Raw genomic sequence first — 27,910 nt, forward strand, 5'->3', positions numbered from 1 at the left:
GAGCAATCCCCTGCGCTGCCAGCCTAGTGCAAGGGCAAGGTGACCGGGTGTGGGGGGACGGGATTGCAGCCTTGAGCGTGGGGATGGCTGTCACGTGGAGTCAGGCCCGGCTCCGTACCAAATACCTCATATACTGTAAGGTAGGGATCCCCCTTTTACAGGTAAAGAAACGGGACTCAGGATCACTGGCACAGGGAGGATCTGGATTTGCATTCGTGCCGTGGTTCCAGAGTTCGTCTGAGGAAGGCTACTGGCAGGGACAGGGAACGGGAGGCAGGACAGGATGTGCGGGCATGCTGCTCCGCCTGGGCGGGTCTATCAGCCTGCGCTGCTCACTTGGATCTTGAAACACTTCACACCAGCGGCTACATAGTTGCTACCTCAAGCTGCCCACAGTCCCACCGGCTCCAGCCACTTCCCCAGCCTCCTAGAAACCCCGCTGCCTGCAACCCAGCTACTAAAGGGTTATGTGCAGCCCAAGTGGGACCTCCAGGACCCATGTCCATGGGGCAGGCATGAGAGCCTGGTGCCCAGTAGACCTGGCCGACATCCCAGGAAAGCAGTGACCTCATCCACAGGGTGGGATGCCAACAGAAGTCGCCTCCCGGGCACATACGGGCAGGCAGGGCACACAGGTATCCCTCCAGCCATCATCCTGAAGAGCAGGGCGGAGGTGCCCCTACCCTGTGAGCTCCAAGGGATCTTGAGGACAAAGGGTGCCACAGACTGGCCGGTGCAGCCCTTGGTTCCACGTAGGCCTAAAGTGCCAGATTACCAAGTTGAGTGTAGAGAATGGGAGTGGGCCTGAGTGCCCTCAACTCATGATGGGCCTCCTGACTCTGCCTGAGGGGGGGGATGCGGGACAGGTGGCCCCTCAGCCCAGCTTCTGCCCTTGGCGAACACACCCACTTTTGTGGCTGGACAGTCTGTAGTTCACGCCCCAGACAGGAGACTGTGAGACCACCTTTATTGGGCCGAGAGCGGCCGTGAAGACACGTTTACAGGGCTCCTCCCGGTAACCAGAGCGAAAGCATCGCAGGGCATGGTGTCGGATAGAGAGGGAGCTTTGCTTCAGGCTTCCAAAGGGGTGGCCCTGGGACACGTGCCTGGGGGAGTCTCAGCCCACTCAAGCTCCACAGGCACCTCCTGACAAGGGAGCACGATGCAAGCCGGAGGCTCCAGTTCACCCGTGGACAAGGCGCCCTTCCACGCCTGGACATCTGCCCAAGGAGCGATGGAGAACACAGGGGCAGGGTCTTCCCCGAGCCCCACCATCTCTCGCTTCTAGCCTGCCCCCCTTCCTGTCCTAGGCCATCCCCACGCCACCCAAGGAGTCCTGAGAGGAAACAGCCTCCCTGCGGAGGGTCCTGGAAGTAAGCCTGACCCCAAATGGGCAGGGGCCAGGGAACATATAAATATATCGCTGTGTATATGTTATATAAATGTATATGTATATATGTATATATGTACATGCACACTGCGGAGGCAGCTGTGGCCCAGGATGGGGCGCACTCAGCCTGTCCAGAACGGGCCTGGCTCCTGCCCGAGGCCTGGCCACCTCGGGTAGCCTCGGGCTGGGTGGCCGGGGCTGTCACTTGAAGTCGAGAGTCCAGGTGCTGGGGAGGTACAGGGACTGGGTCTGGCGGGCACGGCGAGGGGTGGTGTTAAGGGCGTCCACGCTCTTGCGGCTGGAGCACACCACGTCGGCCACGAAGCTGGTGCAGTCGCTGCAGACGTCCTTCAGGACACAGCCGTGGGTGTACATGTGCGGGAACTCCTCCTCCACGCTCTGCCACTGGGGCCTCTGCAGGGACCTGGCGGGGGGGGGGGGGGGGGGAGGGACGGGGACGTCAGGAGGCCCTCCGCCCATTTCTCCACGTCCACAAGCCCTCCCCCTGCGTCAGGCACGCAAGGTGTTTAGAACGAACGTGCCGAGCAAAGTGCACCCGGGAAAGGCTCTTCCTGGAGAGGTGCCTGCGTCCCGGGCCCTCACCACCCACATGGTTTCCACCTCCTGCCCCTCAGCCCCCAAAGCCCTCCCGGAGTCTGCGTCTTGTTTCCTTGGGGCATCCCAGGAAACAGGGCCCTCCCCACGCCAGCTCCGGGGGCACCGGCATCGCCTGACGTGTTGGCAAAGGCACGCACTGGAAGGCGTCTCTCCGCGGCGTGGCCGTGGCTCTGGCCGTGGTCACCCTCGGAGAACCCTCAAAGCCCAGCGTGTAGACGGGGATGTGGGCAAACTTCTTGGAAGGCATCTTCATCTGCAGACAGAGGGTGGTGGGTGGACAAAGGCGTCCCTAAGGCAGCCCAGGCACACTCGGCTCCCCCTCCGGCCTCCTTCCAACACACACCCAGCCGCGCCTGCTCAGATGCGGGCACGGAGCAGGCGCTGTGCGCTTTACCCATGCAGGGTCTAGCGTCGGGCCCTGCGTACAGCAAATACCTGGCGGGTAAGGTGGACACGTCCCCGGCCACGTGGCCGGATCTAGTCAGAATCTGAGAACAGTGGCGACGAAAACCCCTCTGAAGCAGGTTCCTGTTTCTGGGCTGAGGCGCAGTGAGGGGAAACACTTAAACGTGTCACTGCCCGCTGACCTCCGTGCCCGTGTGTGTACGCTGACACCTGAGCTGCTAGAGAGAGCCTCCAAACACACTCAAAGTGGCAGGGTCAGAAGCTAGGACTCTTGAGGGCAAGTGCAGGGTTCCTTGGCACTGTCCTGCTAACATGGAAAGCTAACAAAAAGCACCTACGAGGGTCTTTTAAAACTATGGTCTCGGAGGTGTAGGAATGGATTTTGCCTGGGAGGAGGAGGTGGGCAATGCAAAATGAAGGTGGTGCCATCTGACTGGAGACTGCAGCGCGCGCGCACACACACACACACACACACACACACACACAAACCCCCGCAGAACACCTAGATGCCTAGAGGCCTCGCTCAGCCCCCGCGTGAGCCTCACCTTTACGCTGCAGGAAGTGCAGACGGCTCTGGAAGGGAAGAGGAAAGGCGTCAGCCCGGAAGAGGCCCGGGAGGAACGGCTGCTTCCGTGTAGGTGCCCACCAGTGCCTTGCGGTCAGCTGCCCTGGCCGCCTGCTGGGCCCCTGGTCACTTCAGTAGCCGCTGGACTCCCAAATTCTGCTTTTCTTTTTACTTCGCATTACACCCACAATATTTCTGCCCCTCTTAGTTCTTCTTTAGAATATCGGGTCTGGAGTTTTTTTGTTTGTTTATTTGTTTTAAAATATATCTTATTGATTTTTTATTGAGAGGAAGAGAGAAGGATAGAGAGTCAGAAACATCAATGAGAGAGAAACACCAATCAGCTGCCTCCTGCACGCCCCCTACTGGGAATGTGCCTCAACCAAGGTGCATGCCCTTGACCAGAATCGAACCTGGGACTCTTCAGTCTGCAGGCCAATGCTCTATCCATTGAGCCAAACTGGCCAGGGCTGGAGTTTGCTCATACCCTCCACAGGTGTGTGCCTGACCCTTCCCACCTCAGAAACCATCGGAGCCAGAGGGACCTCCATTTTAAGCAGTGATTAACATTTTTTTATTCCCCCCACCTGATTTAAAACAAAACAAAACACTTTCTTGTGGAAATCTGAACATTAGAATTGTAATTTAGACAATGGGATCCTCTCCTCTAAAGCCGACTCCTCACAGATGGCCCCTGCTAGCAATACAGTCTCCATTCTCCTGATGTAAGCGTATGTTAACAAAAACACACTTCCATAAAATACTGCCCTATAAAGGTGCACCAGGGGCTGCTCCACATTAGTACAAATTGTCCAAATTCTTTTTTTTGTTTTGTTTTTTTTAAAATATATTTTATTGATTTTATACAGAGAGAAAGGGAGAGAGAGTTAGAAACATCGATGAGAGAGAGTCATCGATCAGCTGCCTCTTGCACACCCCCCAGTGGGGATATGCCCGCAACCAAGGTACATGCCCTTGACCGGAATCGAACCCAGGACCTTTCAGTCCCCAAGCCGACGCTCTATCCATTGAGCCAAACCGGTCCCGGCCCAAATTCGTTTTTTATGCCCAGCCGGCGTGGCTCAGTGTTTGAGCATCGACCTATGAACCAGGAGGTCAGAGTTCAATTTGCAGTCGGGGCACATGCCTAGGTTTTGGGCTCGATCCCCAGTAGGGAATGTGCAGGAGCAGCCAATCAATGATTCTCTTTCATCATTGATGTTTCTATCTCTCCTCCTCCTTCCTCTCTGAAATTAATAAAAATATATATAGTAAAAAATTTTATTATTATTATATTCCACTCTGGCCTATGAATTACATTTTCACCATGGCTGGTGGGAACAGACACAATTCATGGTACTGTTCCTTTAAACTTTTAGGGGAGGGTCAGTGAACTTTTCCTTTAAAGGGTTATGTAGTAAATGTTAGGTGTGAGTAAATAATGAATAGCGAGTAAACAAATGGGAGTGACTGTGTCCCAATAAAACTATTTACAAAACAGGCAGTGGCTGTGTTTGGCCCAAGGGCTAGCGTTTGCCAATCCCTGCTCCAGGATGATTCTTCCAAAGCCTTCAGTCATGCCCTAGCCAGAGGATAGAACATCAGCCTGCGACTAAAGGGTCCCGGGTTAGATTCCAGTCAAGGGCACATGCCCGGTTGTGGGCTTGATCCCCAGTGGGGGCGTGCAGGAGGCAGCCAATCGATGATTCTCTCTCATCATTGATGTTTCTATCTCCTTCCCTCTCCCCTCTTCTCTGAAATTAATAAATACATATAAAAAAGCCTTTAGTCATTTCCTTGCATGTATGTGCTGATCGATAATCTGCTGAATACTCTAAAGGGACCTTCTGCATGTCTGAGCTCGCTCTCCGGACAGCTCTCTCCTCTCTGGACTCTGCTGGGGTCTCTGGTGCCCTGGTCTCCCTGAGTTCCTTAGGCTTAGGGAGCCGACCAGTTTCTGACCCATGACCTAGCATCTCCCGGCAGTTGAGGCAGTCACAGGGCTAACCCACGTTCTTCCTGTTTGCTGCCTGATATCCAATGTCTTGAGAGCCATTGCTTCATATAGTTTGTCCTTGTTTTTTGTTGTTTCAGGTAGAAGGTGCCTTGTTTTTTGTTGTTTCAGGTAGAAGGTGTTGTTTCAGCCACCCACCTTGGCTGAAAGTGGGAACCCCTTAGCGATTAGAACTACAATGAAATTAAAATGCTAAATTCCGTTCTTTAGGTGAAATATCCACAGGGCAAGACAGGACCCCCACCACCGCAGGACAGAGCTGACCCAGAGCCTTTTTACTGCTCCCCCTGGTAATTCACAGCCGAGCCCCGTGCTTGCAGAAGGCTCACCTCTTGCAAAAGAGACAGGTGGGCGGCCAGGAGAACAGCGGGAACTTGGTTCGGCAACAGCAGCAAATCTGTAAAAAAAAAAAAAAAAAAAAGGCCTTGTTAGAACCCAATGTAGTCCAAAGCTCACCGGTCCAGTCCTGTCCTCCCAGGCTCCCACCCAGGGCTCCAGGGGGCGAGGGACGGTGCAGGGTGCGGCCGCCTCACCTTCCCCTTCTTCAGGCTGCTGAAGAGCTCCTTGTTCTGCAGGAACTTCTCCATCTCCGCCTTCACCAGCACCCGCCGCACATCCATCACCTCCTCCACGGTCAGAGCCAGGCTCTCCACGGGGTGGCTGAACTCCTGGGGCGGGAGGGCCCGGGTGGGGCTCACTCAGGCCCTCTCTACTAGTGCCCTTCTCCAAGGACCCTGACGTCCTCCCAGCCTCAGTCTACCCAAGCCCTGCTGACACCGGCCCCCCCACCCCGAGGCTGAGCCAGACCCCGAGCCACACCTGGATCCCTGACCCTCAGAAACTGAGAGAGAACACATGCTTGTTGTTTTAAGCTGCTGAGTCTCGGGGTGATTTTTGGTACAGAAAATGGTAACACACAGAACTGAGGGCAAGCATTACCTTTCTCTGGGGAATATTAAGGACAACACTACCTTGTATTTACACAGCACTTACACTTTTCAAAGCATTTCAACATCCGTGCTCCTCTGAGCCTCTTTTATATATATGTATTTTTAACTTATTTCAGAGAGGAAGGGAGATGGAGAGAGAGAAACATCAATGATGAAGAGAACCATTGATCAGCTGTCTTCTGCATGTCCCCTGTCAGGGACCTAGCCCACAACCCGGGCATGTGCCCTGACCGGGAATCAAACCTGGGACTCTTTAGTCCACAGGCTGATGCTCTATCCATTGAGCCAAACTGGCCAGGGCTCCTTTGAGCCTCTTGATAAAATGTCAAGGAAATGATAAAGATCACACCCCTGGCATCTCTCCACATGCCAGCCAGGGTCCCATTTAATAAAATCTCACACCAAGGCTCCAGTCCCAATGGGGGTCTCCCAACATGAGCAGATGTTAGCTCTTCCCAATGACAAGTCTCACAAAATGTTACCTGATGAGACTGAGGTGCAGGCAGGGCACCGCCTCACCCCAATAAAATGCTCCCCTGTTGCCTCAGGAAGCCTTCAAGGCACAGGCTTTCTCCTGCTTCCTGACCACAGAGCCGGACAAGATTCCGCATGTCCCCTTGACAAGGTCCTTCCCTGGGGGCGCAGTGCTCCGAAGGCCCAGAAGGTGGCAGCAGAGACCAGCCTCCCCAGATGGCGGCCCAAGCAAAGAGCAGCCACAAACACTAACCACTTGCCCTGGGGTGACGGTGAGCGCTCACCCAGCCGCCCCGGACAGCCACGCCCACACTCACCAGCCACAGGTGACTGGGGTCGGCGGCCACGGAGGGCTCTGGCCTGTCTTTTGCTGAGCGCAGGTCACTGGGCTGGCGGGAGCTGGGATCAGCCTGGGACTGAACGCTCACAGGGGAGGGACCTGGAGGGAGAGTTTGGAGGCCCCGTCAGAACAACCCGGCAAAATCCTGGTGTGGGAGGGCTGCCCAAGGGCCAGAGGAGACGCCGGGAGCCGGTGGGTGGTTTCACGGCTGAGGCGGAGTCCTCCGGCAGAGCTCAGATAAAGAGCGTGTCACCCCATCACGGCCCATGCAGTGCAGGGGCCCAAGGGACCCAAGAGGGAGTCTGAGCCCAAGAAGAGCCAACGTGGAGAGTCCACGATGGAGCCACGGCAGCCACGGTGCTGGCCACGCAAACCAGACGTGCTGGCCACATGGGGCCTTCCTGCTCAGCCCCCCCCCCCCACACACACACACATTGCATTTCACACTGGAGGAAGCTAGCCCTCCGTGGGGTCTGAGTTTTTAGCAGAGTTCAGGGGACAGTGAGGTGTTGCCTGGCCTGGCCTGGCCCTCTTTACGCCAGAGAGTGAGTCATCACCACCAAATGGGACCGTCCTGAAAGTGACCGTCCCGCTACGGTGACCCTGAGGACAGAGAGGGGGCCTGGCCATGTCTGGCGGGGGAACAGCCCCATGTCCTGCTGGCATGTCGTGGAGCACAGCCCGGACAAGGGTGGACTAACCTGGTGGCCACGAGAACCGATCTGTCCTCTGTGCTGGCCGACAGGGAGGAGGAGCCTCCCCTGGTCTGGCTCACTGCGGACACAGGCCCACGGACAGAGCCACAGCCAGCAGGACCTATCAATCATCTCCCACTCTCCATCCATCCGCCCATCGTCCACCCTCTATCCACCCATCGTCTGTCTTTCGACAGTCACCTGTCCATCCGCCCAGCTTTCTTTCTGCATACCAATAGACTAAGAGTGGTTATCTGTAGGTAATGGGATCGTGAGCATTTTTTTCGTTTTTAGAAAAGGTTTTGCAATGAATCCGGTTAAAGAAGTGGGGTGAGGGCAGCTACACGTACGCACAGGATGGGGCGGGGGCGAGGGAGGGGGTGAGAGGCGGCACTTGCCCTGCTCCTGGGCGCTCGGCCGCCAGATGTGCACACTGCCCGCGCGGGCCCGGGACGGCTCCACGCCTCCCGGGGGCTGGGCGGCCGGCTGCAGGCCAGAGGCCACCTCGCTCCGCAGCTGGACGAGGTCATGCTCTGAGAAAGAGCGGTCCCGCTTCAGGGTCACCTCCCCACACGGAGACTCTTCCTCCTGCGGACACACCAGCCTGAGCCCTCCCCTCGCCTCTGGCCCCCCAGCACCCCTGCCCGTCCCGGGACTGGGGCACAGGACACGCGGTTCCGCCGGGCCCACGGACCCATAGGGCCATCCTCTGGACAGTGGGAGGCAAGTGCCCCCAGACCAGGCAATTCCCGCAGCCTCGGAAGGTGTGGTGTCAGGGGGAGCCCGCTGACACGGCCTCCACTGAGGCAGGAGGGCGGGCAGGGGCCACGCTGGGACACGCTGGCTTTTCACATCGGCCAGGGGCTGCTCAGCGTCCGGCCCCGAGATGGCAGCCGTCCTGTGCTATGGGAACGGGGGTGGGGTGCAAGGCCTCTGTCGCCCCCGAGTCCACTGTGCTCGCTCCCAGGGAAGGACCCTGCATCGGCAGAGGGCACTGCCTGAGGCTCTGCGCAGCAGACGCCCCACGCCGGACGCTGCGCCTGGACCTGCTCAGCCCCGTCTCCCTTCCGCCCCTCCGGCGCCTGCCTGGCCTCTCCCAGGAGCCCGTGGGGCCTGACCTCAGACGTGCTCATCTCCTCCATCTCCGCCAGGGTGGGCGCCTTCAGCAGCACCCGGGGCCGTGGGCGCTGGGCGCCGCTCCCGGCGTCCGTGACGGACAGGTTGATGCAGGACGTGGACTTGACGTCCCCGGAGCAGGCGTTGAGGATGCAGGGCAGAGAGCCAAAGCCTGGGGGAGCCAAACCCGGGCGGAGAGGGGGGAGGGGGGAGGACAGGAAGTCAGGGGGGCAGAGGGCAGGGAGGGGGGAGGAGCCGCAGGGAAGCGGGGGTCCCTGGCTCACCGCGGCCGCCCCAGTGCTGGGCCCCCACGGGGCGCAGCCTCCGCTCCTGCTTGATCTCCTCCAGGATCTTCTCGTGCAGGGTCCTCTGCTTCTGGGGGAGGGGCCGGAGCCTTCTCTCTGAGACCTGCAGGGGGGGCAGCGCAGGGGGGTGGTTAGGGAGACCCACCGGGAGCCCCGCACCGCGGGGGGGCAGACAGGTGTCCAGGGAGCTCCTGGGGACGTGTCCACGGAGACCAGCCCTTGGGCACCTCCCTCTGCACAGTGCACGCTGCCCTCCGGTCCAGGAAGGGGCCCAGGGGTGAGGGCACTGAGCGGGCACCTGCTTCAGCGGCGGCCGTGAGCGGATGAAGTCCAGGATGAGCTCGTGGGCGTCCTTCTTCACCCGCGGCGGGATGTCCCCGTCGACCTGCGGGGGCGGGCGGGGGCTCAGGGCCTGGTCCTCACATCCTCCTCCCTGCAGCCCGTCAGCGTGGCCCGGGGTCCTGCTCACAGTGCCCACATGGCACCACCCACACTGCCCTGCGCCTGGGGCTCTTCATGGGGAGACGGGTCCGTGGCACCACCTCCCAGGGTCGTCACGGGAAGAAGATGGATCCGCAAATTTAAAATTCTGAGGGGGAAGGGGGCAGCGGCCACAGGGGGTTCCATCTGCCTGTCACACGAGGAATCGGGGCCACATCTGCCCGCGTCCACGGGCCCCCCGGCGGTGGCCAGCACACGGGGAGGAGAAGGGGGGCATGGGGGGACACGGCAGGCTCTGGACGCTCACCATGACCTTGCGCAGCTTGTAGTTCCGGGCCCGGATGTCCTGCATCAGCATCTCGAAGGGGGTGAGCTGGAACTCTGTGGGCAGCGGGTTGAACTCCTGCTCCTGCACCTTCTTGAGCTTCACTCCGTGGCGCAGCTCCCGCATGAGCTGGACCCAGAGCCGGGCCTGGGCCCCGAGAAGGTGAGAATGGCCCTGAGCCCCCGCCAGGCCTCCCGGGGCCCTCCAGGTACAGGTCCTCGGGGTCCCAGGCCAGGGGGGCGCATCTTACCCAGTCCGTGTGCCTCAGGTTGTCCAGCTCGGCCAGGGGCTGCTCCGCCTGCGGCTCGTCCTCACGAAGCTTCTGCAGCATCTGTGGGGCCGAGAGAAGGCGGGGGGTGGCAGCTCAGGGGGTGGATGCCCGCCGGGCCATCCCCATGGCCTGTCTTTACCACATGGGCTACTATTCCACCAGCGAAACCAGGGCCAAAGCCGAAACCTGCGGACTGAAGGGTTCCAGGTTTGATTCCGGTCAAGGGCATGCACATTGGTTGCAGGCACATCCCTGGTGGGGGATGTGCAGGAGGCAGCTGGTCGATGTTTCTCTTTCATCAGTGTTTCTAGATCTCTATTCCTCTCCCTTCCTCTCTGTAAAAAAATCAATAAAATATATTTAAAACAACAACAACAACAACAACAAAAAAGAAAACTAGGGCCAAAGCTTGGGGCGCAGAAAGGTATCTGGGAGAACTAAGCCATCGGCCATGGACCCAGACAGACACATGGTCCCCATCACCATCCCTGACAGCTTCTCCTTGGCAAGGGCGGGAACGAGAGCCTAGCATCCAGAGACCCGCTCTCGCCTGGTCTGCACACCCCAGCGAGGCGTGGGGCCCTCCAAAGGGCACGGAGCCCCACTCTCCCACGTCTGAAGCATTTTCCCTCTGATCCCAGCTCACAGCCCTTCCCTGGGAAGGCCTTTCTCAGCCTCCTCACCTGGGCCACACCCGCCCACCCTCCCAGAACACCCACGGCCACGTCTCTGCACGCGAACCAGCGACAGCACTGCATCCACCAGCTTCTTTAATGGTGGCCTGCACTAGTGACTCCACGAGGCCACAGCCACGTTTCCTGTTTGTGTGTTTCTCCTCATGTTGGTATTCCTGTCTCCTTAGCACAGAGTGGCACATGCCACGTCTTAAATGTTGGTTGAATGAATGAATGAATGGATGATGGATAAATGGATGGATGGATATACGGGTGGTGAATGATGGGCAGGTGGGTGGATGGATGGATGGATGGGTGGGTGGATGAGCAGGGGATAAGTGGGTGGGTAGGGGATGGATGGATGGTTATATGGGTGGATAGGTGGATAGGTGGATGGGTGGTTGGATGGATGGATGGATGAATGGATGGATGGATAAATGGATAGATGGGTGTATGATAAGTGGGTGGGTAGGGGATGGATGGATGGTTATATGGGTGGATAGGTGGATGGATGGATGGATGAATGGATGGGTGAGAGGGTGAGTTACTCAGCAAGACCTGAAAAACAGTCATAGGTCTGTATTTTATGAGCTGGGAAAATGCCGCCAGCAAGTTTAGGGCCAGAGAAGGGTTTCAGGGATTATTGGATAACTACCATGCTGAGAATCTGAGAAGAAGCTGCTAAGTTTGCTGCCTCCATTGTCCTGGGTCTTGGCAGCATCTGGGGCGTCTGTTCTCACCAGCTCCCCCACCTGGTGAGGCATCTGCCATTTAGCACACTGCCCCCTTTCGCGCCCCCCCCCACCCCCCCCACCCCCCCCCCCCCGCCCCAACTAAGACGGAACCGGTTCCCCTGGCTTCAGCCCCACACCACCTGCCAAGCTGCTCTAGAAAAGGCTGCCAAGTCTCTGAGAAGCACAGGTATGTGGTTCTAAAAATAGGCTTGTGTGTGCCCTGGTGGTCCCTGTGGGCAAAGGGCTCGAAGGCAAGTCTCCCATCCTTCCTGCAGCAGCACGCCTGACCCTGAGCAGCCAGCGTCTGCCCCAAATGCCTGGCCAGCTGTGTCTCCCCCAGAGCCTCCTGGCACTCCCTCCACCACTAATTCCCTGAGGTTCTTGTGGGTCAGCGGCTTGAAATCTGGAGCTTTTTAAAGAGTGCCTGTCCTCTGGGTCAGAAATCAATCCTAGCCACAGAACGCTGACTCTGAGCACCCACTAATGGGAGCGTTAGAAGGACATCTCCAAGAGGCAGCGGAGGACGGGGGCCGAGGAGCCACCATCCTTGGCATATTGACGGGCTGCGGATAAGGGCCAAAGGGCTCAAGCAGCGGCTGCCTTCTCCTGAGCTGGGTCCCAGGCCCCTCCAGTCAGAACAACTGAGAGCCTGCTCAGGCCCGAGGGTCAGGGAAGCTGCCTCGAACACTTCTTTGGTTCGGATAGGTGGATAGATGGATGGGTGGATGGATAGATGGATGGATGAATTGATGGATGGATAAATGGATAGATGGGTATATGGGTGAAAGAACGCCTTCTGCACTCCCTCACTCCACCCCACCCTACCACCCGCCTGATTTCTCCCAGCTGTCCACATTCTCCTCTGTGAGGTGCAAATGGGAAGCATTCAGTTTCCTCAAGACCCGGAGAGGTGAGGGGCAGACTGTCAGCTCCTCACCCTGAGACCGCCCAGGGGCAGGGCAGCCCTGGGGAGACCTCCAGCCAGGCCCAGCTCTGCCCTGTGCTAGGCTGTGACGGGGGCGGGACACAGCCTCCCAGAGCCTCCGCCGCTCTTCTGTAAAACAGGCCATAGATAACCACAAGGGTCTGTCAAAGCTCCAGGCACCCCAGCAGCTCTGTGGGTCCTGGGGGCAGGGAGGAGTGGCTGCCGTTAGCACCCCATCTTCAGGAGGGATGGCACCTGTCCAAGTTCGCTGGAGGCAGGAGGTTGATACCTAACTGAGAGGCAGCAGGCGCCCGGCCATGGGGCCCAGGGGTCTCTCCAGGCCTCCCGTCCCCTCGGGGGTAACACTGGGTAAGAAGGTGTGAGGGTTACGCACAGAGTGGATTTCCCCGCTCCAGGGAACAGACAGGAGGACAAAGGGACTGACAGAGAGGCACAGCCTGACACTCGGACCTCCCCTCCCCAGCCCCCATTTTACCCTGCACCCAGACACCACCTTGGCCCCTCCTGCCTCCTCCTGAGACCCCTCCTGTTTGCTCAGCACCATGGCACGGGGGTCCCCAGCCTGTCCTGGGCCCCTCCCACTCCTGCCTCCGCCACCGGAACCTCCGCTCACCTCCTTGGCCTCGCGGACCCGGGCCAGGAAGGCCCGCAGCTCCAACGTTTCCACGAAGAGCGCGCGGCACACGGCCTGGTAGTGGGCCTGGGCGCTCCGGGGGTCGGTGAGGCGGGCGGCGCACAGCCGCATGGCCTGCGCGAAGGTGCGGACGGCCCGGGGGGTGCCCTCAGCCTCCTCCTCCTCCTCCGGGCCCCCGTAGCCCTCGTCCGCGGCGCCGCCCCCGCTGTCCTCGCAGTCGCTGTTGGCCATCAGGTCGATGAGCCGCTCCAGCTGCGGGCTGAGCTCCCGCTCCTCGCTCTCGTCCAGGCCCCAGTCCAGCGCGCGGTAGATGGCGAAGCCCAGGGACTGCACCATCTGCAGACAGGGGTGCAGACCGTCATGGGGCGGTGGGGATGGGGGGCACCACCAGGGAGGGACAGGGGCTGGGCCTGAGTCACAGGCGGACAGCTGACCTCCACCGGGGGTGCACCAGGGGCCACAGAGCAAGACACTGGCCCCCAAACAGCTCGGCCACTGTGGAAAACACTGGCCGGTTCTCACAATCAAACATGCATTTCCCACATGACCCAGATGTTTAACCAAGAGAAGGAAACACAAGCATCCACCAAGGCGTGTCCTGGATGCCCACAGCGCCCACGCCCGGACGTCTGACCATCGCCCACTGGTGGACGGCACACCAGTGCGGCCCTTTCTTACGGTGAAAACGGGGCAGTTGTTCACAGGCGCTGACCACTGCGCTCCTCTCACACCCTAAACGTGAGTGGGCCCGGCCGGGTCTCCGAGGTGCATGGTTCCCTGATATAAAACTTGAGGCAGCCCTGGCCGGTTTTGCTCAGTGGGTAGAGCATTGGCCTGTGGACTGGGGTGGGGGGGTGGGGTTCCCAGGTTCGATTCTGGTCAAGGGCATGTACCTTGGTTGCAGGCACATCCTCAGTGGAGGGTGTGCAGGAGGCAGCTGGTTAATGTCTCTCTCTCATCGATGTTTCTAGCTCTCTATTCCTCTCCCTTCCTCTCTGTAAAAAATCAATAAAATATATTTTAAAAAACAACAACAAAAAACCTTGAGGCAAGGAAAGTTTCATCTATAGCCACAAAAAGCAGGCCAGTGGTTCTGAGCCGGGCTGGGCTGGGGACTGAAGGGGGACAGGAAGTTCGGGTAATGGAAGAGGTGTGTGTCCCTGTGGTTAAATGGTAGATACATCTGTCAAACTCGAGTGTCAAGCATACCCCCAAAACTCTGATTACAAAAGACAGAGATACCCTAAGTGTTATCCCTTTAATGTAATATGACAGCATACTGTAAATCTGAGAAAGACCAGCTCATTAACACATGCTGCTGGGATAAATCCCGTAATTCTGCGTGATAAAGTTTGACACTTGTACTGATAAGAAATGACCTCCCCATTTAACTATTTTAAACTGCGTGTAAATGTCAAAGTGTATAAGTTTTGCGTGAAAAAGAAAAACCTAAGAAATAATCATATTTGTAACTGGTTATAACTGTCAGAGCCCCAAGCTGGGATCCATGAAACTTTTTATTTTTTAAAGTGCAATTAGCACATTAAAAATCTGTAAGCTAAGGTGTGGCTCAGAGGTTGAGTGCTGACCTATGAACCAGGAGGTCACGGCTGGACTCCTGGTCGGGGCACATGCCCAGGTTGGGGTTGTGGTCTCAATCCCCAGTAGGAGGTGTGCAGGAGGCAGCCAATCAATGATTCTCTTCTATTCATGTTTCTATCTCTAAAGAAAACAAAAAAATAATAAAACAAAAGGACAACAACTCTGCTTATGCTGGGCACTGCGCTGAGCTGGCTGCCAGCCAACTTTGCAACAAGGCACCAGTAACCGCCCATGTCACAGGGCGGGCACGGAGGCACAGATGCCAGTCCCTTGCCTGCAGCTAGCAGCTGGCTGAGCTGGACTTGAGACTCTGGTCTGCCATGGCCTGGTGGAAGGCTGTGCAGTGGCAGGGGGAGCCGGGCCCTCACCAAGGTACCTTCCACTCCCCGCCGTCTGCCCTCAGAGGACTCTCTGGCACTCCTGTCATTTCCTGCCTTCCCACCACCCGGCACCAGGAGCTGAGCAGAGCTGAGCTAAGGAGGGCAGACGGTGAGCGCCAGCATCGAGCAGGGGACGGGTGCGAGAACCGGGCTCTCTGTCCTGCAGACAGGCCTTAGAAAGCACCCTGAACCAGGGGGTCAGCCAGGCTCAGGGGACTGGTGGGAAGGGAAGGCTCCAGCCTAAAGGATCACTGATTGGCTGCCCAGCCAGTATGGAAGGCTGTCTCACCTCTGCTTTAGGCGGGTGAGGTCACAGACCCAGCCTGAGTCACGACCTGGAATCACGAGTCACAGGGGAGAGCCCAGCCTAAAGGCTGCTGACACCTGTCAGGTCACTGCGGAGCCCAGGGGAGCCCCAGGCAGCAGCCAGAGAACCCCCGCCCATGACCCTCAGATGACTTCGTGGGCAGGAGCCACCATTTATTTATTTTTTGAGAGAGGGAGAGAGGGAGAGAAAGAGAGAGAGGAAGGGAGAGGAAGAGAGAGAGAGACATTGTTGAGTGGCTGCCTCCTGCATGCCCCATCCTGGGGATCAAGCCTGAACCCCAGCCATGTGCCCTGACCTGGAATTGAATCGGTGACCTCTTGGCTCATGGGTCAACGCTCAACCACTGAGCTACACCGGCTGGGCCAGAGGCCACCATTCACACCAATTCCCATCAAGTCTTTCTTGGCCCAGGGGTAGGTGCCAGGAATAAATTTCACGCCCGTCCACTCTGGGTCTGTCCCCCCCGCCCTCCCACCTCGGGCCCTGCTGATCCTAGTGATGGCTCTAACCAGGTCTGTCCAGTGGGGACCACCCTGCCACAGGGGGCAGGACAGACAGAGGCAAACAGAAAGGCCCCCTCACTGTCCCGGCCGCCGCTTCAGCCAGCTCCCCGTCACGGAAAGGGTTAACTCCGTCAAAGCGCTCATCTGATAGCTGCTCCTAAAAGCCTCTCTGTGCCCCATGCACCTGGAAGGCAGGCACTTGCTTTCCCATAAGGAGAAATCTGGGAAGCCGGCCAGAGTCCCAGGACCTCCAGCCCTGCCTGCGGGCGGTGGGCCAGCTGGGGGGGCCATCTCAGTAATGGAAGGAGCCATGAGCCACTGAGCCACGGAGAGGAGCTGACGCTGCAGGCTGGCTCCCACGAGGAGCCGCAGTGAGAATCAGGGCCAAGATGACAAGTGCGTCCCTGGCCACGTTTCCTGGGCTGGGGTATCAGGCTAGTTTATGGGCCCAGGCACAACCCTCCAGATTGGACACCCCCTACACTGCCCCCTCCCTGTAAAAAGCGTCAGAACGGATGACAATGGGTCTCCTTTGCCGGGCAGGTGTGGGCCAGGGGACAGCCCTGGGGACACGCTGGGCTGAGGGCTGAGGGGCGGCTGCATTCCAGGGAGAAGCACCTCATACAGAGCACCATGGGGCGGGAAGGGACCGAGAGCCGTGCTGAGCAGTGGAGATGAGTCTTGAAAAAAGGTGGTTGTTCTTCCCCCCACCAAACTCCAGAACACTATACAGGACGGGGCAAGGCAGGTTTACAGGTGTTTGGTGGAAAAAATAAATAATAGTACAAGGACACACTGTGTGCACTTACAACTGCAAACCCACTTTGCCCCCCTCGTACGTAGGCAGCACAGAGCTCGGAGCAGCGACACCGTTTCCACGGCCGAGGGCGGACCTGATCCCGCCGTCACTGGGCACTGCCAGCAGCTTTGGGATGGTTTTGTGATTGTTTCTAAAAAATCCTCCACGACAGAGGATATAGCCTCTTTCGGCCTGAGCCACCACCTGCTCCGCTTAGTATAAGCTGTGTTTAACATAGGAACGTGTATTTGCATAAAACTGGTTTTTCAAAGGCAGTGGAGCCCTGACCGGTGTACCTCAGTGGATAGAGCGTCAGCCTGAGGCCTGAAGGGTCCCAGGTTCGATTCCGGTCAAGGGCATGTATGTACCTTGGTTGAGGGCACAACCCAGTAGTGGGTGTACAGGAGGCAGCTGATCGATGTTTCTAACTCTCAATCTCTCTCCCTTCCTCTCTGTAAAAAAAAATCAATAAATTATATTTAAAAAATAAAAATAAAAGGCAGTGGAATGATAAAACATCAAATTCAGGACCAATTACCTGGGGGCAGGTCACTGGGGGCACAGAAAGAAGTCCTACTGCGGAGGTCTGCATTCTGGGGGTGTGGGGGCCCCTGGCATTGCTCACACAGCTGATTTTCTTCCGTGGCCCCCTAGCCCACAGCCTGCCAGACATCACACCACCTCTGCTCCCTCAGGGATGGAAGGAGGGAGGGGTAGGCTATCATGGTTTCCCCCTCCCTTTAGGGCCATCGAGGCTCACTGGGGCCCACACCACCCACGTGGGCTCCCCCCACCCCCAAACCTCTGGGTGAAATCTCTTCCTCGGATCCCTTCAATGAAGCCCTTAGAGCAAATGTGTCAAACACAAGGCCCGTGGGCCAAATCCAGCCCGCCAGGCCTTGCAATGTGGCCCGCACCGCGCTGTCATCACTGCACTCCGCTGTCAATTTATGACATTGTCAGTTTATGACTGTTCAGTAAACCATTCGGCCCGCAATTTAGGCTGGATTTTAGATTTTGGCCCCTTCTCTGATTGAGTTCGACACCCCTACCTTAGAGCATTGTACCCGTGTCCTGTCCCACAGAAACAATGGTATAACTATGTTTTCCAACTTATACTATACAATGCACGTACGCTTTAATATGCATCAAGTAAATGTAAAAATTGTTCTGAAATTACCTGGGCTTCCCAGCTGGCTGATGACACCACCATCATTGTGGGCTCTGCAAGAGAGAACAGACAGTCAGGACCGGCCTCACCCCTCAGACCCGCGGAACGAGGGACGGGCGCCCAGCCACCTTCCCCTGGGGGACAGACAGCGCATCACCCCCAAACCCTCCCCTCACCCCTCAGACACCTTCCCCTGGGGGACAGACAGCGCATCACCCCCCAAACCCTCCCCTCACCCCTTAGACACCTTCCCCTGGGGGACAGACAGCGCATCACCCCCAAACCCTCCCCTCACCCCTCAGACACCTTCCCCTGGGGGACAGACAGCGCTTCACCCCCCAAACCCCCCCTCACCCCTCAGACACCTTCCCCTGGGGGACAAATAGCGCATCACCCCCAAACCCTCCATTCCTACAGCAGAAAGCTCACAGCGGACAGGGCCGAGGCCATTCGGCCATTTAGAAAGACACTGTAAGGGCAGGGCCATGGCCATTCGGAAAGACCCTGTAAGCCCCAGCCAAGGTGCGGGGCCAGGATAGCAGGGCGGCCCCTGCCCACTCCAGTGTGGAGCCGAACACCCCCAAATCACAGCAGAGCTCTGGCTGCCCAGCTGGGTAAGAGCTGGGATGGAGCCCCGGGAGGTGGGGCTGTCTGCCCCTAGCTATCCCAGCTAGGAAGTGGTGGTGCAGGACGACTCCAGACTCTGAGCTCCAGCCGCCCCCTCTCTCTCCCCACAGGACCTCCCAGGATGCGGACCGGATGAGGCCGGACCCAGCACGGCCGCCCACAGCCTTCCTAGACTCAGCAGGTAGAGAGAGCTGCATTAGACAGAGTCAGCTGCCCGACATTCCTTCTGGAACGAGGAGATGTAAACACACCAGCCGTGGAGCTGTCTGCTAAGTGAACCTGCTAACCACGCAAATATTTCCAAGATGCCATCAGGCGCCGGGAAGATCGCCGAGATAAAGGGCCTCAGGTCGGACAGATTCGTTAAACTAACAGAAAACACCCACCAGCTCCAGCGGGGCTGAAACGGGAGCGCCAGTGCACAGAGGCTGTGCTGGGCTTCCCATCCGAGTCTGCGGCTGGAGTAGGGGAGGCCGTGGGAGAAGTCAGACTCAGAACAAAGGTGCCCCACGACCAAGAAGGGGGTGCAACCAGCCTTCAGGGCTCCTCATTGACTGAGCCTGTCTCCCATTTTTAGAGAGTGTGGAAGGGAGGGGGGAGAGACAGAGAGAGAGATATCGATATGAGAGAGACACATCGATTTATTGCCTCTTGCACATGCCCTGACCAGGGCAAGGGATCAAGCCTGCAACTATGCCCTGACTGGTGTGGCTCAGTGGACAGAGCGTCGGCCTGCGGACTGAAAGGTCCCAGGTTCGATCCAGTCAAGGGCATGCACCTTGGTTGCAGGCACATCCCCAGTAGGGGGTGTGCAGGAGGCAACTGGTCCATGTTTCTCTCTCATCGATGTTTTTAACTCTCTATCCCTCTTACTTCCTCTCTGTAAAAAAGTAATTATATATATATATATTTTTTTTTTAATTATTTTTTTTAATTATTTTTTTTTAAGCTCACAACCATGTATATGCCCTTGACTGGGTCAAACCTGGGACCTTCAGTGCACAGGCCGACACTCTATCCATCCACCCAGCCAAACTGGCGAGGGCTCTGGCTGGAACAACTTTAACGCTTAGATCCCTGGCTGAAATAATCCATATGTTAACCAAAGTAAATGCTCATGAATGCAACTGTGAGCTTGGGTCGGGCTGAACAAGCTGCCCCTCGGTGAGGTTTGGGCGATGGCGGCCGTGCCCAGCTCTCTGCACAGAGCCCGTGGCCACCCCACCGACATGTGATTTGTTACGGCTCCAACCTGCATGGCCACCTGATGGGGGCTGCTGCCAGGATTCCCTCTTCACGGATGAGGAAACAGGCTCCAGGAGGTGAAGAAATGCGCTCAAGACCACAGACCTAATCCGGGGCTGGGCTGGGACCCCAACGTGTGGACACCTAACCCACCCAGGACGCGCAGGCCTAACTGCCCGCCAGGCCCTCTCGGTCCCCGAGGGACGCGCACCCGGGCCAGGACCTACTAGAAAAGCAAGCTCTCCGGTTTCCTTTGTGTGGAATCACAGAGGAGGAGACCTCGAAGCCACGGGTTCTCTTTGAAGTGATCCTCACCGTAGTAGTAAGAGACGAAGGACGTCAGAGTCGGCAGGACTGCAGCCTGGGGTTCCCTGGAGCAGCCTCCAGAGGAAGGGCTTCCACCTGCCACCAGGAGGGTGACGGGAGGAGGCTACCTGGCAGCCTGGGTCCCCTCTGCCTGGGGTGTGTGTGGGCGGGGGGGGGGCAAGGGCGTAAGAAGCTTTGTTCAGGCCAGATCCCTACCCACTTCTGCCACCGGGGGTCTTAACTGTAACGGAGGGTCCTGCCTCTCTGACCTCCTCTCCTCACTGGCAGATGGAGACCACACCTGCCCGACCAATTCAGAACCAGCGAGGGAAGGAGGCAGACACGTCCCGGATCGTGATGGCCGGCAAGTATGTGGAGGTGGGACCAGCGGGATACAATGCTGATGGGACCCCCAGGGCCTTTCGCCCAGGACAGCGTAGTATTGGGGTCAGGAGGAGACCCCATCCATCTGGGGGGAGGCCGGCCACGCCTGGGCTCCCCCAGGCTGGAACCCAGGGGCCTTAGATCCTGACAGTCACTGAAGACTACACAGCAGAGGGCTCCCAGCCAGGAAGGCTCCTGCCTTCCACATCTCAGGCCTGGGGCGGCCATGGCCCCGGCACAGACGGAGGTCCTGCTGGCTGTGGGACGGCCCCACTCGGCGCTGGTGGGAGACGACAACCACCCCAAGGACACGCCTGCTCGCCTCCTGACTGGCCTGGAATGCATGCCCAGGTGGCACGACGCCGACGACCACTCACCCTAACAGCGACACACGCAGGGGACCCTGGACGGCCTCCAAAGACAGGGAGGTGTCCTCTGTAATGAGGCAGGCCGAGCCCCCTTTTAAGGGAAGTGGCGGAGGGAACCCCGTGTTTTGGGGGGGGCGGGTGTGTGTGCTGGGCCTTCCGCTGTGAGGAGGCTGGACCGCGTGCCTGTCACCCTCTCTGAACTCGGAGCCTGTGATACACCGTGGGGTCAGGACACGAATCTGTGTGGGAGTGAGAAGGAGTGAACGCACAGCCTCGCCCTCCCTCGGCACGCGGAGCAGGGTCTGGGAAAGCAGAGTGAGGCGTCGGACAGCCTGTGTGGCTGGCAGCTGCCTCCTGGGCCCGCTCTTAGAAAGCAGGGCTCCGCCCACGCAGGTGAGACTGAACCAAAACACCCCGAGCCCGGCATCGCGTGAGCCGCCCACAGTGCTCGCTCCTCGTCAGGAAACAGACCTCACAGCTCGGTTCAGGCACACCTCGGCCCGGCCCGACAGGGCCCCAGGAAGGAGCTGGCGGAGGCGGGGAGGGAAGACGCCCGCTCGAAACCAGGAGCTCGTGTTTGTTTAGCAAACAGAGCTCTCTGGGTCAAAGCTCCGTGTGTGCCGTGGTGTGGCCTGCGTTCCCCACTTCACTTCCGCCAGTGCCGCAGGGCGGTGAGGGCACCGTGAGAGTCACCCACAGGTTTCCCCCTCATGCCAGCCGGAGCCCAGGAACCCCAGGAATCAAGACAGTTCAGTGGAGACTGAGTTGGCCAGCGCCCTAAGCAATACACACTTAGTCTTGCATCTTTTCTTTTTTTTAAATCCTCCATCAAAGGATATTTTACCATTGATTTCAGGGGCGGGGAGGAGACACATCGACTAGTTGCCTCCTGCACATGCTCCAACCAGAGCAGGGGACTGACCTGCATCCCAGGTAGGTGCCCTGGGTGCTGGGACAGGGAATGGAACTGTGACCCTTTGGTACTCGGGCCAATGCTCTAATCACTGAGCAACAGCAGCCACAGCTGTCTCTGCATCTTTGCAAAGTTCTGGGGCCTCTGCCCCTACAGACCCTCCGCTCCCAAGACCTGCCAGTGTCTCTCAGGGGACACCCAGGGAGACCCCGATGGCCACTCAGCAGCAGTCGGCAGTGATGCCTGACATTCCGCTCAGCTCATGACGGCGAGTGTGAGCTTCCTGGGCACGTCCGGGACCATCTCCTTTGGTCCTCACCGTTGCCCTCTGTGTAGCCCAGAGAGGGTGAGGGTGGGCCCAAGGCCAGCTCACTGATCTACCCCCAACCCCCAGCTGCTGGCCTCATTTCACAGACCCTGACGTGTCCCCCTTGCCGACCAGCAATGACAGGGACCCCTTCTCAAGGGGTGGGCCCTGGGGACTGTGCACAGACCGGCGGGCCCACAGGGGGTCCTGGGCCCCACAGCATCAGCATGGGGGGAACGTGTCAGAAATGTGTATGCTTGGGCCACTCCAGACTGGGCGGAAGGGACACCAGGATGGCCCGTGATTTGTGCCTGCATTTGGCACATCCACCAGGGTGAAAAGCACCCCCCTCCCCCGAAAGCGTCAGAACTATAATTCCTGGACCCAGGGCTGCTGCTGCTGCTGCTGCTGCTGATGGAGGAAGTGTCTCCCACTTCCACTCCATGGCAGGCAGGACACTGTCCCCAGCCTGTCTGTGCCTCTTCCCAGGCCCCGGGCACACAGCCTGTGACCCTGAGGGGCTGGGGTAGCAGCAAAAGCCAGGCTGTTACCACCTGACCTTGAGGCAGAGAGAGTATCTGGATTTCTCACCTCTGACGGTAAGAGAATGAATCCGTGTTGTTTCAAGGTGTAAATACGTGGTTTGTTACCGCAGCCAGAGGGAACTCGTACACCCTATCCCACCGTCTCCCACTGTCCAATCCCCGGGGAGAGGCCACAGTGCCAGTGCCCTCCAGTGGGGACAGCAGTGCCCGCGCTGAACAGATGGGGTGCCAGGCGGAGGTGGAGACAGTGAGGGGCCTTCCCCACATGCCTGGCTCACCCCAGGCTGCTTTACTGATGGCTGTTCACCATCTCTAGGCACCTTCCTGGAGGCCCAACCCCCTCGAGGCGTCTAACAGGATCAGAGTGAAACCCCAGTGTCTTCTTGCGGTTAATACTCACTGGCATATTTACTTAAATACCTACACCTCCCAACCAGACCAACCAGTGCAACAGAGCAGTCTCTGTGGGCCACGAGTGGGGAGAGTGGAAGGACCACGGTCCTGAGGGTGGCAGAGGGGCTGGAGCCAAATCTCAGGGTGCACAGGGACCCCAAGGGCCCCTCCTTAGGAGCCAAAGCCTCTCCTAGGAGCACAGGGCAGAGCTTGCACATGGGTGTGCTGGTGGCCCATGGGCTGTGGTGACCTAGCAGGCTAAGCATCTAATGGGGTCGTCGGGGCACAGGCCTTGCTAACCGATGTCTCCTCAGAGATCCCAGCGTGCCAGGGACTGCCTTCCTGTGAGGTCATGCTTGCTCAGAGGTGAGACTACCGGGAATGCCGTCTGCAAACACACCAGCTCAGTCACACCCAGACCAGCGCCCTTCCTAGAGCTGCACCCTCCCACACACACAGTGGCTGGCCGGGCCCTCACCTGGCTAGCTGCCCGCACAGCCCCTTCAGCCTCCACGCCCGTCTTTGAGGGGGAGCGGGTGTCCTCTGCACCGAGAACCTTTTACACCATCAAAAGTGTGCACGGGGGACAGCAGCCTCTCCCAGTCAGGGCTGTGTGTGTGCACATGAGTATGCACATGTCTTTTCTGTGTGTGCATGTGTGTGCATGTGTGCCGATGTGTATGCATGTGTCTGTTTCTATGTGTGTGTGTGTGTGCACGTGCCAATGTGTCTCTGTGTGTATATATTTAGTATTGGTGTGTGCACATTTGTATGTTTGTGCATGTGGCCATGTCTGTGTGTGCACATGTGTCGGTGTGTCTGTGTCTGTGTGTTTGTCTGTGTCTCTGTGTATCTGTCTCCGTGTCTGTGTGTGCATGTGTCAGTGTGTATCTGTGACTGTGTGCATGTGTCTGTCTCTGTGTGCATGTGCACATAGAGTGCCTGTATGTGTGTGTCCACACATGGTTCCTGGGTCCAGAGTGGATGCAGACTCCCTACTAATGTTCCCTCCAGTCCTTCCCTCCAGGCATATTTCACCATCACTCCATTTACAGAGGAGGAGTGAGGGTACCGGTGAGACGGGGAGCCCTGGCTGGAGGTAAAGGCGGGAAGAGAACCCCAGCCCCATGGAGCTCGGGACACGGACATCACACCCAGTGCAGGGCAGACTGAGGTCTGCGTTTGGAAGCCTTGTCCACCCACCACAGGTTGTACAGGGAGCTGCCTGCAGCGCTACCCTGGAGAGTGCAGTGCTGGAGGGTCAACGCTCAGGTCCACAGCAGAGAGGAAGGAGCAGAGGGGCCTGGAGGGACAGGTGCGACCTGGCAGGCAGGTCGTGTGAGAAAAGACAGGTGTGACCCGGAGGACAGGTCATGGGAGGCACTCACGTGTCTGAGGAGTGAGGCCCGGAAAAAGTCTAGCATCAAAACCGACAAGAGTCAAAACCAGTTTGGCTCAGTGGATAGAGCGTCGGTCTGCAGACTGAAAGGTCCTGGGTTCAATTCCGGTCAAGGGCATGTATCTTGGTTGCGGGCGCATCCCCAGTAGTGGGTATGAAGGAGGCAGCTGGTTGATGTTTCTCTCTCATTGATGTTTCTAGCTTTCTATCCCTCTCCCTTCCTCTCTGTAAAAAAATCAATAAAAAAAAATATTTTTTAAAAAACCGACAAGAAAAAAAAAAATCAGAAAAGCAGGGCAGTGTGCACATTAGCGGAAGAAAGATGGAAGAGGTGTGGGGGTGGGGGTGCACCCAGCTGTGGGGAGAGCCCAAAGCCTGTAGAGAAGTGCATTTTTACTGGCAGATACACACCTGGCAGGTGGGGGTCTCACATCACGTGACAGCCAAGCCCTGCACCAGGCAGGCATTGCCGACTGCTGTGGTTCTTAACTTTGCCTGGGGCAGTGGCTCAGCACTGCACTCCACAGGAATTTCCCTACCTCCATTAAATAAATAAATAAATAAAGGAAGGAAGGAAGGAAGGAAGGAAGGAAGGAAGCCTTTCCCATCAGGAGGCTCCACAATGGCCTCTTAAAATAACTCCACATGTTACCTTGTTTTCCTTTTTCCCACTTTAAAAAAACAAAGGGGGCTTCTAGGCAGCTATGAAGATGTCTTCAGACTAAAGGTTAGGAAGGTGATTCTCCCGGCTCTCCCCATGCAGGCCGAGGGGAGAAGGGTCCCCTGGGCAAGTGAAGACACTATTATCCATCCCCTCCCAGGGTGGCTGAGTTCTGTGGCTGACTTCTTGAAAATTATTGTAAACATTTACTTCGCCTGAGGGGGTTTTCCTGATTGCTATTTACAGGGAGGAATAGCCGTGCGGCTCTGGGGACACTCCCTTATCACCACTCAGGCCCGAGGGAGGCTGGCGGGAAGTTGGTCTAAAGTTCCAGCTGATTCATGAGAGGTCAACAGGACGGAGAGGAAAGTTAGACGATCCATTTTCCTTAATCTTGAAAAGGCAGCCAGTCATGAACCTCCTCCGCCTTTATGAGGCATGTTTACAATCAGAAACCAAAGATCGTGTCCACGGGAAAATGAAATGGGGCTGGTACCTCCCCACGAAGGGCAACCAAGGGTGGCCACGCATGAGCTTTGAACCCCAGCCCAGGCTTCCAGCTGACCTGTGAGCGTGGACACAGCAGGAAATGCTACTGGGTCTGCAATGACCAGGAAGAAGGGGCTGGGGAGATGGACAGAGGACAGAGAGGGAGAGAGGGAGGCCTGCCCTCTGGGTACACTTTGGAGAGAACCAATAAGAAATCCAGTGTGGCTCTCTCACCGTTAGAAGGATGCAGGGTGCATCTCCGTTCTAACCAGCTGCTGTGATTTGGGGCAAACTATTTACTACCCTGTGCCTCAATTTCCCCATTATTAAATCAGAGGGCCAGGCCCAGCAGGCTCCTGAAGCCCTGTCCTGTGGTGCCAGGAGCCAGACCCTGGGTTATATGGTCTCCAGGGGTGGGGAGGGACACGGGGATGGTGGTCCAATAAGGAAACTATAGCTTTGTGAGTAGGTAACCCCAGGGCTCCGCAGGCAAGGAGGCTGAGGTGCACGGGGCTCCTAGCCCAAGCCTTTTTTTTTTTTTTTTTAATGTGTTTTTATTGATTTCAGAGAGGAAGGGAGAAAGAGAGATGGAAACATCGATGATGAAAGAGGATCAAGGATCGGCTGCCTTCTGCACATCCCCTGCTGGGAATCAAGCCTCCGACCAGGGCATGGGCCCTGACCATGACCTCCTGGTTCATGGGTGGACGCACAACCACTGAGCCACACTGGCCGGGCCTAGCCCCACCTCTGAGGACAGTGGACTGAGTGCTGAGCCCCAGCTGGGCCGCTCTCTGTGTGACCGTGCGTGGGCCTGAGCCTCGGTTCCCTGACAGTAAAATGGGAATGACACTGTTCACTTGTCAGCTTTCACTGGAGTGGGTGCTTTCCGTACAGAATAAAGCAGATCACAGTGTCCCACCGCAGAGGGGGCAGGAGCAGGGCACAGGGAGGAGGAGAAACAGAGCCTTCGGCCGGGCAGGGTTCAGCAGACCCTCCGTCTTACAAGCAGCTGTCTCTTCCTGCTAGCTTTGCCCCGGCCCTTCCCCGTGCTCCATGGTGCCTGCCCGTAAGGATCTCTGCAACCCCACAGCTCCCGGGCTGGAGAGGGTCCAGCCCACTCCGGCACACACAGCAGCCTTTGTGCTTCCCGCAGGGTATCAGCTCTGGGGTAATAGCATCATATACCCCATACCGGATTCTGGTTCTCTGGGGAAGAAGGCAATTCTTTTCCTTAGAGAGGCAAAAAGTCGCCCGAATCCATCATTCTGAATAGACTTCAAACACCTTTAAAGCTTAACTGTTGGTTCGTATTGATGACTAAGAGCAGAATAACCTCCCAAGTTGTCTCCCAAGTTGTACACATGCTCCTGCTCTAATGAGCCCAGGAAACGGGTGGGAATTCAGCAGCGATGCCAGGGAGGCGAGTCCCTCCTCCTCTCCGCAGCCTCTCACCAACGGAAAGGACCCCGAGGAAGACTTTAATTTCTTCCCACCCCAGGCCCCAGGGCCACAAGGATGCCACACCAGGAACCACTGGGAGGAAGAGACCACAGCCCGGGAGGCCCTGGCCCAGGTGGGCGAACTCAGCTCCCAGCCAGGTGCTCAGCCATCCAAGGCGAACACGCCCAGCGGCATACAGCCCGCCAAAGCACCGGCACTGAGGCTGGGGGGAAGGGAAGGATCCAGGGAAGGCAGGGGTGTCCCAGATCGGGGGAAGGAGGCTTGCAGGTGGAGAGAGGGAAGCATGGGGAGGCGCAGGGGGCTTCCCGGTCCAGCACAGAGAAGGCGAGGGCCCCCCATCCAGCAGAGAGAGGGGCCCAAAGGGGCGCCGGGTCCAGAGGGGAGGGTGGGAGAAGGAGCTCGGACCCCGCAGAGCCGGAGGAAGGGGAGAGGGAGGGAGGAGGGGTCGCCGCCGCAGCCCCGGGAGGAGCCGCCCGCCCGCCCAGCGCCCCGGCGCTCCCGCCCTCCGCGCCCCGAGCTGGGCACACCCCCGCAGCCTCACCCGCGTCGCCGGGCTCCGGCCTCGCGCCCACCGAGCCGTCCCCGCGCAGGAGGAGGTCCGCCGTGTCCCGAATGCGCCGCCGGCCGCCCGGCGCGCCCCGCAGCCCGCGGCAGCCCTGGAAGCACACGGCCCACGCCTGCTCCTCGTTGAGGGGCTGCTCGTAGGCCGTCAGCACCTCCTCCAGGGACAGCTCCCAGGGCTCCGGCCGCCCGCCGCCCGCCGCCCGCGCCGCCGCCGGGGCCGCGCTGGAGCCGCCGGCCCGGGCCATGGCCGCCCCATCATCGCCGCCGCCGCCGCCCGGCCGTTCCCATAACAGCCGCGGCCGACGCACCGCCGCGCGGGGGGCGGGCCCGGCCTCCGCCGCTTTGTCATCCCGCGCCCCGCCCCGCCCCGCCCCGCGCGGCCAGGTGAGGGCGGAGGGGCGGGGAGGCGGAGGCCGGGGCGGGAGGGGGAGGGGCCTGGGAGAGAGGAGCGGGGGGGGGAGCTGGGGGGTGGGATGGGGGAAAGAGAGCTGGGTGGGGTGTTGGGGATGTTGAGGGAGGGCCGGTAGTGGGGGGCGCGGGCCGGCCCAGGGGGAGGCGAGCACCA

At 58.5% G+C, this 27,910-nt stretch overlaps 1 protein-coding gene across 2 annotated transcripts; it reads right to left on the reverse strand.

Moving 5' to 3' along the window:
* Positions 1-37: 37 nt before the first annotated feature.
* On the reverse strand, positions 38-27,665 carry SPIRE2 (spire type actin nucleation factor 2). Of its 2 annotated transcripts, XM_084905446.1 has the most exons (15): positions 27,323-27,664; positions 17,690-17,733; positions 12,877-13,233; positions 9,889-9,969; positions 9,621-9,785; positions 9,171-9,257; positions 8,852-8,975; positions 8,570-8,739; positions 7,850-8,039; positions 6,734-6,855; positions 5,526-5,660; positions 5,322-5,389; positions 2,959-2,986; positions 2,146-2,261; positions 38-1,814 (listed from the first exon to the last, which is right to left on the reverse strand). In XM_084905446.1, exons 1-15 carry the CDS (start codon positions 27,588-27,590, stop codon positions 1,592-1,594), a joined length of 2,178 nt encoding a protein of 725 aa, XP_084761572.1. In that variant the 5' UTR covers positions 27,591-27,664; the 3' UTR covers positions 38-1,591. The 2 variants fall into 2 exon arrangements, with proteins under 2 accessions (XP_084761572.1, XP_084761571.1); XM_084905445.1 differs by having other exon boundaries at positions 8,852-9,257; positions 27,323-27,665.
* Between the last annotated feature and the right edge of the window lie 245 nt (positions 27,666-27,910).

The sequence above is a fragment of the Pipistrellus hanaki genome (assembly GCF_964339955.1).
Source record: "Pipistrellus hanaki genome assembly, chromosome: 15".
Classification (NCBI taxonomy): domain Eukaryota; kingdom Metazoa; phylum Chordata; class Mammalia; order Chiroptera; family Vespertilionidae; genus Pipistrellus; species Pipistrellus hanaki.

Coding starts and splice junctions, on each gene's coding strand:
- SPIRE2 (XM_084905445.1), bottom strand. CDS start 27,590: ATGGCCCGGGCCGGCGGCTCCAGCGCGGCCCCGGCGGCGGCGCGGGCG. Junction 17,734..27,322: donor GCCGGAGCCCGGCGACGCGG/GTGAGGCTGCGG, acceptor TCTCTCTTGCAG/AGCCCACAATGATGGTGGTG. Junction 8,040..8,569: donor AGGAGATGAGCACGTCTGAG/GTCAGGCCCCAC, acceptor GTGTGTCCGCAG/GAGGAAGAGTCTCCGTGTGG.